Raw genomic sequence first — 11,233 nt, 5'->3', positions numbered from 1 at the left:
CCCTCTCTGTCCCTGCCCACCCCAAATCTCTGACCCACACCAGATTTCATTCCCAAACTCAGGTTTTTTCCTGGGAAAGGCATTGCCTGTCCCAAACCCAGTGCTCACCCCCATCCCCACAAAGTCACATCCCTGAAAAAGCCCAAATACCTGAAAAAAAACCCCACGGAGGGATGCAAATGTGGGAAAGGTTAAAGTTGACGTTTGCTGCYGCCTGCTTTTGGTGGCAGCATGTATTAGAGGTATAAAAAAATAATAAAATACACCCAAACTGTACATATTATAAGGCCATATTTTTATCTCGGGGTTCTGGTGACACGTACAAACCACTTGAGCTTTGCTTCTGTGGTTTATATCGCCACGAGAAACCCTTGATAAAAATACAGCTTTATATTGTACAGTGGGGTATAGTTTATTTTCCCCATATATCACACCCTGTGTTTTATTTATAAACAGACCCAAAGACACTTGCACATGCAAAGCAGTTTTTTTATTGAAGTAATTCTGAGGTATCAATAACCCTGGATTAACTAACGCAGYGCCACACAATAATTTTTGGGGGGTAGCAATGGCCTTTCTAAAGAGACATCCATGAAAATATGATAAAACACATAAAAAAATCAGTATTTCCATGTTACGATTTACGATTCCCATACTGGAAATTTCAGCTTCTGGTGGCTCGTACTCRCAGAGAACCCTGCTAAAACCACCTCAAAATTTAGCTTTAATGTCTCTTGAACCCTTCCTACAGAAATAAAGCTTTTGGTAACAGAAACGCAGAAATCTGAAGGAAAACTACAATGATAAAGGAATGTGCTGCTGATWAGGAAGCAACTACAATGAGCTTGTCAATATTTTGCCTAATTTGGCTAATCAAACTGCTTATCCAAAATTTGTCAGCAACATCTCTTGCCCTGCTTTACTAAAAAAAAAAAAAATACTCCCATCTCACAGTCCAAAAAGAAAAGGCAGGAGTAAGGAATTGAGTAGCTGCTTGCTTTTTTGCAGATCTCACTGTGCTCCCTTAACTCCTCTTTAGGTAAAACAGCATTTTCTGCCCCAAATTGGGGAGGGGGAGGGCAGGGCCAGGCGTGCCAGCCAGACACCTCCTCAGGGGGAAACTTCCACCTCGCATTTGCCACGTCCCTCCCACTCCCTTATCCCTGCTTTAATGGACATTAAAAATAGAACAAAACAGGGCTGGAGATGGGAACAAAATCCATGCACAACAGGCCTGGATCGCTGTAGCCATTCTGCTGTAAAATGTAAAAACAAGAAAGGGCAGGAGAGCTGCCTCCCCCAGGACACAGCCTGCTTTCCTAACACAGCGCTGCCACCGCGCATTTCCCTTCCCCTCTCGCATTATATTTGTGTGTCACTCAAATATTTACCATTTCTGCCAGTTCTGCTGGCTGCTCTCAGCTCCACCAGGAGCCGTGGTTGTGTGTTTGGGTTGGTCAGGGGCATCAGCACAGCAGCTTCTCCTGCTGCAGCTTTTCCTGATGCATTTTCTCCTGCTGCAGCTTCTCCTGCATCCTCTCCTGCTGCAGCTTCTCCTGCATCCTCTCCTTCTGCATTTTCTCCTCCTGCAGCTTCTCCTTCTGCAGCTTCTCCTGCTGCAGCTTCTCCTGCATCCTCTCCTGCTGCAGCTTCTCCTGCATCCTCTCCTTTTGCATTTTCTCCTCCTGCATCCTCTCCTTCTGCAGTTTCTCCTTCTGCAGCTTCTCCTGCATCCTCTCCTTTTGCATTTTCTCCTCCTGCATCCTCTCCTTCTGCAGCTTCTCCTGCATCCTCTCCTTCTGCATTTTCTCCTGCTGCATCCTCTCCTTCTGCAGCTTCTCCTGGAGCTTCTCCTCCTGCAGTTTCTGCTCCTGCAGTTTCTCTTTCTGCAGTTTCTCTTTCTGCATCCTCTCGTGGGACAGCAGCCACTCCTTGAGGATCTGTCCCCCGCCGTAGTTGCCGGTGTCCCCGCTGCTGCGGATCACCCTGTGGCACGGGATGATGATGGGGATCTGCCAAACACACAAAAAAAAATCTGAGGGTGAGGTGCAGGGAATGAATGAGAGGATGGTGCCCTCAGTGTTCAGACACAGGATGGGCTCGATGGGTTTGGGATTTCCCAGCCTGAGTGCTGCTGTGATGCTCTGAGACCCTAAATCCAGCCCTATAAAATCCAGGAATTCTGTGGTGCTCACAGGGAAATGGAGCAGCCAAAAACAGAGCCCATCACCACCCCCGAGACCACCCCAGCTCCTGGGGAAAACCGGAGTTTTTAATACTTAAAAATGATGTAAAGAATTTAAAAGGACAGACCTGGGATATGAAATCCCATCTATAAAAYCTTCCCTGCAGCAGCCCCACCACAGCCTAAAAAATTAGTTTTCCTAACTAATTTCAGAGCCCAGGGTGTGGGATGAACCTCACAGCCCCAATTAGATGGGATTTTGGGCAGGAATTRTTCCCTSKGAGGGTGGGGAGGGGCTGGGATGGAATTCCCAGAGAAGCTGTGGCTGCYCCTGGATCCCTTTGAGTGCCCAAGGCCAGGCTGGACATTGRRACAGTGGGAGGTGTCCCTGCCATGSCAGGGGTGGCTCTGGATGATCCCTAAWRTCCCCTCCAACCCAAAYCAGTCTGGGGTTYCRTGCTCATCCCAGGATTAGGAGATTTCTGGGAACAAACAGCACAGAGCAGGGATCTCCATGCCTTGGTTCCCTGGCAGATCCCGCTCTCTCCACCTGCACCACTCACAATCCTCTGGGAGACCAAGGCACCTTTCATTATTTAACACCAAATCAGTCCAAAATGGGTTGGGAATCTTTAAAACCTCCAACAGGGGAAGTTTCATTCTGACCCAACCAATTTTTACAAGTTTTTTTTTCCCTCCTCTCTGCCTTCTACTCCCTCTCATTTATAAGCACACGGCACAGCTCCTGCAAAATCAATGCCAGAAGTTCCATAATGGACTGATAATGCAGAGAAGAATATAAATGTGTTGGGGTTTTTTTTGTTTTTTTTTTTAATTTTTTATTACAGGTGATTATCATAGCTGAAGTACACACCATAAAAACTGCAATGCATCATCTCTAATCACGGGTGTGTTTTGGTAACTGCATAGTAATGGAGCTGGGACAACCATAACTCACCCAACAGGGCACTTCTCACACATTTGGATATTTCAAGCCAAAAAGTATAATTTATTTCTGTGCAGACACACAGACAAATTACACACTTTACTCTGACTTATTTTAATCCCATTTAATCATTACAATTCAAGCACTGTGGTACATTTGAGCCTGGGATACACAAACCCCAAAGTAGTTGAACAGCCACTGGCCAGACCATAAAYTGAGAGGATTTTTTTTTTTTTTTGGGTGTTCTTTCAGTTTTCCTAACTAATTTCAATGCCTGAAATTTAAAATCTCAGTCTCGGCCCACATTAAATGGAAATACACACAAGTACTCAYTGTTAATCAAGGTTTAAATAAAGAAATGCTTTCAATATCTGCTTTATTTGGAGGTGGCAATGCYACAAGTGAATTATTCCTTTGTGAAAACTCCAGTCAGGACCAATAAAAGCTTTGCTCCGTGCCAGGCCATCCCACAGCTGCTTTATGACTTCTTCAAAGAAATTGGGGTTTTTTTTTTGCAAGTGTTTTTCTGGTTTGGGGTTTCTGTGCCTTTACACTCCCCACAGTTCCTGCAGGAGCTTGGCCTGAGTGACAAAGCCATAATAACACACTGTGAAACATCTCTGAGGTTCATCTGCAATTCTTCCAAAACAYACACAGCCAAGCTGCAGATTTTGGTGGCGAGGCTGTAAATCTCAGTGGAGAAGAAAAAAAGGACTTTTAAAAAACCTGGTGGGTTTTTGGCTGATCCCTGGCTGGGTACAGGACCCGTTCATGGCACAGGGAATGAGGCTGAGCTGCCCACCATCAAGAAAAAGGAGAGGTATGACATTAATGCCACTTTTCCCACACCCAAAATAGAGAATTCCCTGCTGAGACTGTCCCAACACGARAACAGTCCGTGCCCCTCCACAGCTTTGGATGCAGAAATGTTGCAAAGACTGAACCAGCACCGTAATTTAAAAATATTGAATATTGCTTCAGTTTGGCTTAATTGTGGTGACAACGTTCAGCCTACTAAAATAATTAAACCTGCTAAAATTTATTAGGGCCCTAAGGACATTTTAGAGGGAGAACTACCCTAGTCTGGAGCTTTAATGCCTCAGCTACATTTAATGTAATTTTTATCAATAACCAAGCAGCTCATAATATTATAGCGCCGCTGAAATCTTCACGCTGTGAAATCTAATTCCTCTGCTCTGTGAATCCATCACCAGCACGGCCCCCACCTCAAACACCATCAAACTTCCAAACCCACAGATTTGTCTCCAACAAATCAGAAAAAAAATATAAAAAACAGAAAAAAAAACCAACATGAAGGAGCCCTGGGATCGATGACAGAGTCCCTCTGATTCGGGCACCAGCTGAATATTTTCTCCAASTTGGCTTTTGTTCTTGTGGGTAGCTGCCCACAAGGGAAGGAGCTTGTTTTCACTCGCAGCCTCATCAATACCTAAATCCTGGTGAACAAGTGACACTGAGAGGATGGAATCAATAGCTCCCCGTGCGTTTTTTCTTCTGGTCAAACGGCTCAGCGCTGCTGACAGCCCTGACACTCGGAACAAAATCTAAATCTTTATCAGCAGCCACAGGGGCGAGAGCCACAATGGGATTGGGCGTTTATTAATGCTYGTGGACATCTGTGAATGAACCAACTCCTCCAGAATGTGTCTGTTGGGGGGAAAATGGTGAGGGAAGAGCTCCCTGCCCAAAGGATCCATCCTTCTGGAGTGAATTTAGCAATTTTGGGGTCTGGTGGTTCCCAGTGGTCAGTTGGAGGTGAGGGAACTGTCCTGTGGTGTGGCTGAAGGGCTGGAGAGAGCCTGGAACCACACAGATCAGCCAGGCTGGCATGGAAACATAGAGCAAAAAAGGGTCCTGTGGGGTGCTCATGTCTCAAAGATCATCCAGCTCCACCCCTGCCTCTTCTCCAGCAGAAACAAATCCTGTGATGTGACCCAATGGGGTCCCAGGTCATCACCAGCCACCAAAGGAAGTGAAGGAATTGGGAATGAAAATATCAGCTAAAGGTTTTTYTGAGCCCAGAGGGTGCTGGCACTGCCCAGGCTCCCCAGGGAATGGTCCCAGAGCTCCAGGAGCATTGGCACAGTGCTGCCAGGGATGCACAGGGGGGATTTTGGGGGTCTGGGCAGGTTCAGGAGCTGAATCCATGATCCTGGGGGTGCTCCCAGCTCAGGACATTCCATGATTCTATAAATGAGCACACAAGTGGTTTTATGTGTGAACAGCGTTTCAAATCGACACCTCACAATCATCTCATGAAGGAAGGATTGCTCCTCCAGTGTTCAAAACGGTTTGGCTGAATGCCCAAATATTGATTTATCTCAACTGAGGACGGATTGATGGAATATTCTCTATTCAGGAGAGCTGATACCAGCACCAGGCTGAGCCCTGGCTGGGGTGAGCCCAAGGAACAGCCCCGCTGCAGGGRGCTCATTTAAGGCACAGAACTCCTTTGGGATGGCCTTTAGGATGGCCCAACATTCTCCATTTCCTAGGACCCTCTGGGATTTCTTTTGACCCTCCTCTAGCAGGTTCCTAACTGAACTCTATGGGTTCTCCGTGGTCTGACCACAGCCCCTGCAATCACTGTGAACCACAGCAAACCCTGGGGAGTCTCTCCTGCAGAAGGGTATCCCAAGAACTGTGTGAAAAATCCCAACTGCAGGGGGAAACTGTGGAGTGCACTCTGACCAAATTAACCTGGATTTGTAGGAGGGAGAAATGCGCTTGTTTTTGCTGGAGAAAGGTGGGATTTGTGATTTTATCCAATGTTTGAGGGACAGTGCCTGGCTCAGGGTCATTTCAAAGGCTCCTTTTTCCTGGCACCACCATTGTCATTCTATCAGGTTCCTCACAAATCCATCCACCACTACCCCARGTTGCTTCAAGCCCCTCCCAACCCRGTCTGGAGCCCTCCCAGGRATGGGTTTGGGGTTTGCACTGAGGGTTTAGACCTCGGGGGGCTGTTGAGAAATCCATGACCTCCCGTGTTGTTTCCACTCTTGGTGTTTTCTTTAATAAGATTCGTACGAGGCTGCAACATGGAGTTGCAAATTGGGTCAGAAAATCTGTTTTCGCAGGAGCTGATGGCTTTACACACAGAAATAACAAAGGTGAGGGGTTTTTTATTTTTGCAGTGCCACATTTTATCTTTCCCCTCATGCATAAAATCTGTGTGTGTTAGGCACAGGATGGCTCACAGACCAAGCACCACCAAGACATTTCCATGAGAAACACCAGCAGCTGCTCACACTGAAGAGCACAAGGACCATGAGTGTGTTTGCATGTGGAATTTGGATGGAATTCCACATCACCTCCAGGAGATGAACAGTGGCAAAACTGTGGTTTGCAATGGGCAGGACTCTTATTACAGGACTGATTTTTTTTTTTTAATCATCAGCTTCCTAAGATGAAATATTGAGGTGGTATTATATTAATGCAGCTCTTTTTTCCCTACAGCTATACATTATTATCTATAACCATAGCTTAAACATTTTCTGCTGGGGACAGGAACCACTGCAGCCACRGTATGGGCTGGGAAATGGCAATAATAACCAGGACCCCATTTAAAAAAATTGCAGCAGCTTTGCTGTATATTTTCAGAACTATTTTCATCCTTCCTCACAGGGGAAAAAGCAGGAATTTTCACACCACAACCTGCTGTTACTGCTACTTTGGATGCTGCTGCTCCACTGCAGCCTGAGGGCAAAGCTGGGTACATTTCTAGGCGATAGCAATTACATCTCCTTTTGCACAACACTGGATTGTTATTCTTTGAGAACTGTTTCCTGCAGGTTTGCATTGGATTGCCTTTTCTGAATGTACACCAGGTTCTATTGGAAAGCATCCCATCATATTCAAATAGTTTGTTTTGTCAAGTGCAATGCTGGGTATTGACAAAACACTGCTTTGTGCTGTTTGGAGGAGCTGTTTGAGGGGAAATCTGATGGGTGCTGGAAATAACGGGGTGGGCTCAAAGTTAAACCCCACAAGGAATTGTGTGGGTCCCCCTGGATGGTGCTGCCTCTGGGGAATTGTGGAATGAGATGGGTGTAAAGGTTCCTTCCAGCCTGGATTGCTCTGTGACTCTGGGATTCTGGGGTTCTGTGGTTTTGGGATTCTGTGGTTCTGTAATTCTGTGATTCTGTGATTCTGTGATTCTGGGGTTCTGTGGTTCTGTGTTCTGTGACTCTGGGATTCTGTTCTGTGACTCTAATTCTGGGATTCTGTGACTCTGTGGTTCTGTAATTCTGTGGTTCTGGGATTCTGTGGTTCTGGGATTCTGTAATTCTGTGATTCTGGGGTTCTGTGGTTCTGGGATTCTGTGGTTCTGGGATTCTGTGATTCTGAGATTCAATGGTTCTGTAATTCTGTGATTCTGGGGTTCTGTGGTTCTGGGATTCTGTGGTTCTGGGATTCTGTGATTCTGAGATTCAATGGTTCTGTAATTCTGTGACTCCATGGTTCAGTGATCCCATGACTCTGTGATTCTGTGACTCCATGGTTCTGTGATTTTATGACTCGGGTTCTGGGATTCTGTGACTCTGTGACACCGGTTCTCTGACTGTGATTCTGTGACTCTGTCACTCTAATTCTGTGATTCTCTGACTCTGTGACTCTGTGATTGTGTGATTCCATGGTTCTGTAGGTTTAGGGAACTGAACTCCTGAGCAGTGCAGGTCCATCCCTCTGACCCCCAAACCCTCTGACCCCAGCCCAGGCACCCCAGGGTGCTCCACCCACTGATGTGCAGCACACCAACCTCAGACACCAACCCCTGGGACTAGGAGCATGAACACACCCGAAAAGCCAAACCCAGGCAGAGAAAAGGAAAGATAATTACTGAGAAATTAGWGTAACAAAATGCTTTTCCAAAATCCACCAGCCTAACCTACAGTGCTGCTCCCTCCAGCTGGTTCAAATTCAGGCCACTCACCTCCAGAATCCCAGACTGGTTTGGGTTGGAAAAGACATCAAAACCCATCCAGTTCCAACCCCTGCCATGGGCAGGGACTCCTCTCACTAGCACAGAGTGCTCCTGCCTTGTTTTCAGTACCATCTTCATGCCAGAGGGGATGGACTGTTTTTAACACAACCAAAACTACTCAAAACCTGCCCAGTAACGTTTTGACCTTAAAAAAAATCTAAAAAAGTTAGASAACAACCAACTGTGCAGAGGCTGGTGAGTGCCAGGAGTGTTTCTCTCCCCAACCCAACACCATAAATGGCAGAGCACAAATCACACAACACTGGGCTGTGCATTATTGCTGAATAAAAACACTGCCCGACCTCACTGCTCATAGCAACTCACTTTTCAGAGCAGATAAATTTAATCTAAKGCCATTTAGCCCCCAAAGCTCCCCAAAGGCAGCCCCTCCTGGGGTTGGAAGGTGCCCTGCACTCACCGGGTTGCTCCTCATKGCTCCCCCCACAGCTCTGGCTGCCCGGCTGTTRCCAGCAAGTTCTGCCARCTGCTTGTAGGAAACGGCCTCCCCRAACTTCACATCATTCAGCAGGGTCCACAGCACCTGCCTGGTGAAGGAATCTGCAAGGCAGAGGGAGAAATTGGGATGAAAAAGTAAAAAAACCCAAGAGAAGTGATGCTCAACGGCACTTTTCTAATTTAAATGGAAACAGCCCCATGCACTGTCATGTTATTGTGCCCTATATGATTACATTTAAATACATGATTATTACAGAGAGTGCCTGGAGTACCCAATCCCTATAAAAAAAAAAGGATTTGAGGCTTTGATTTTCCTGTATTTTTAATTTGCTTCCAGGACAATTATCCTGTTAGCTCGTACARTGTGCTTTTCCCCATTAAATTGGCAGGGTATAAATCAGCACAGAGCAAATGAGAAGGGAAGGAAGGAGTGGCTGCACCTCTCTGACAAGGGCCTGGCACCTCCAGCTCGTCCCCAACTTTGGTGGGGACACCCCAGAGCCAGCACACCCCAAATTCTCCTGAATGGTTCATTTTATGGGGGACACTCAGAGATGTGAGGGCTGGCTGTGATCTTGAGTGCACTGCACATCCTTAATGATACAGGGGGTAAAGAAAAACCAATGTATTGGGCATTATTTTAATTTTATTGGGTGGCAAATTGCTTCAAGTGTGCCAGCAGCTGGAATAATGAACAAGAAAATGCAGTAGGAGAGGATTTCCTCAGCCCAGGGTGGTTTAGGGCAGGAAAAGGGAAAGTCCTGTTTGGATTGGAATTGAGTTGAATGCCTCCTGCTCTTCCTAAGCACTTGGAAAAGCTTTGAAGATCTAACTCATGGATAACTTAATAAGAGCAGTGAGCTGGTGACCAAAAAAAGGGGAAAAAAAAGGAGAAGAGACCCATTCCCCCAGCTGAGAGCCTCAGCCTCCTGCTCTGGCAGAAACAAACTGATTAAAAACATTTTCCTTCTTTACTTGTCAAAATAGACATCGATTACCTTCCTTAGGMAGGTAGAGAAATGTGATTTTGTTCTTAAAGGAAACCCATACGGCRTTATGGGTGTGTTAAATAATAAAAATCACTTCTTAACTGAAGGGAATGATAATCACTTCATTGAAAAAATCTGTTTAGTCTTTATTATAACATTAAGCAAATTAAACATCAGCATAATCCAGGTGATACGAGAAAAGGGTCATCAAAGAAATTAACTTTGTTGTTCATTAATTTACATGGATTAGTAGAGGGCAAAGMGATAGCAAATCTGCTCTAGTTTTTTATGATATAATTTCAAACTGTACACCATTTGTGGCAGTAGGGTGACTTTGGGGTTAATCAGACTGATTTGTCCTTTTAATTGCTTTCTATTCAAAGAAAATTCATTAGATAATGTTCTCTTCAAAATTCATGAATCAATTTAACTGAAGAAACCACATTAACAGCTTTGGGTTCATTAGCACGAGCAGTTGTGTTACTGGCTGATTGCTACGAGGCTTTCCTTAGGCAAACACATTTTGTTTACTGTGATTCCTTCACAAAGGTTTCTTTCAAATCAAATTGCTCCTTATTATTATGATGATTATTATTTTAACCTTTTGAATCTGGCAGGATTAGCTTTAACCCCCACCCTGCTCAGAGGTCCTGGGGAGTCACTGCCTGATGGCAGCTTTTAAATCCACGCTGAACACCCAGAGCAGAAAATCCCCYTTTTGCCCTCAATTTTGGCAGGCTGGGATGGGATGGACCCAAAACTTTTGGGAACTGTTAGAATTAGGGAGAAAATGGAGCAAAGGGCTGGACATGGAGCAGATGGGGGGAACGGGGCAGTCCCAGAGCCCCAAAAGGGCCAAGGGATGCCCAAATTGCCCAGGACAGGCTGAAAGGGACACAGAGAATTGACTTGAGCAAAATGCAAAATATAAACGTTGCTCCCACTTTTTTTTTTAAATTAAATAAAATTTTGAAGTCATTTACTTGAGCAAAACACAAATGTTGCTGCTGGAGGTGGGKTTTTTTCCCTGCTCTGCCCACCTGGGCCATACCTGGGTACAGCACACCTCATCCAAAGTGAGGTGAGGGGTGAGATTGTGTCCCTGGGGCCTGAGAATGACAAGGGGAAGGGGAATTTGGAAAAAGGGGAATCTCGGGAAGGGAAGCTGGGAGAGGGGAATATGGGGAAGGGAATATGGAGAAGGGAATCTGGAGAAGGGGAATGTGAGGGAGCTCCTTGGAACAGGGTGGGGTGTCAGGTGAGCACCCAGCTCCTCATTTCCATCAGCTCTGGAATCCACATCCTCTTGCAGGTTGTAGGAATCTGCTCTTGAGGGCATTGTGTGAWAAAATGGGTCAGAATATCAGTCAGTGCTCACGTGAAACACCCACTGACTTGAAGGGAGCTCACCCTGCAGAAATGCTGCTGGATGAGCTCCAGGGACAGTTCCTTGCTTCTGAGGACAGAATTTTGCCCCACAAGCCCCTCCTGAATCTGTGGAGCCCTGTGTAAGCTGTGCTAAAGTACAAATTGGGAGCAGCTCCATTAATTGGGTTTTTCTGTGTTCAGAGAAAGCATTTTGGTCATTTTGCACCGAAGGGATGCGCACACACAGCCAGTTTGTACATCACTGTCGTGTTCTGGTTTGC

General features: G+C 45.9%; 1 protein-coding gene across 1 annotated transcript in view; it reads right to left on the bottom strand.

Annotated features, from left to right (window-relative positions):
- Window positions 1-930: 930 nt before the first annotated feature.
- The window catches only part of LOC130580843 (methylated-DNA--protein-cysteine methyltransferase-like), a 115,682-nt gene continuing 105,379 nt past the window's right edge, over window positions 931-11,233 (bottom strand). The window contains exons 4-5 of the mRNA XM_057378598.1: window positions 8,558-8,697; window positions 931-2,012 (exon numbers count right to left, since the gene is read on the bottom strand). Of these exons, the coding sequence (XP_057234581.1) occupies window positions 1,467-2,012; window positions 8,558-8,697 (686 nt within the window). The 3' untranslated portion in view covers window positions 931-1,466. The remainder of the gene's footprint in view (window positions 2,013-8,557; window positions 8,698-11,233) is intronic.

The sequence above is a fragment of the Malurus melanocephalus genome, unplaced genomic scaffold (genome assembly GCF_030028575.1).
Source record: "Malurus melanocephalus ecotype Western Australia unplaced genomic scaffold, MMel_1.1 scaffold_366, whole genome shotgun sequence".
Lineage (NCBI taxonomy): Eukaryota > Metazoa > Chordata > Aves > Passeriformes > Maluridae > Malurus > Malurus melanocephalus.
Note: the sequence above shows the minus strand (reverse complement) of the source record. Positions and strands in the feature narration are given on the sequence as shown.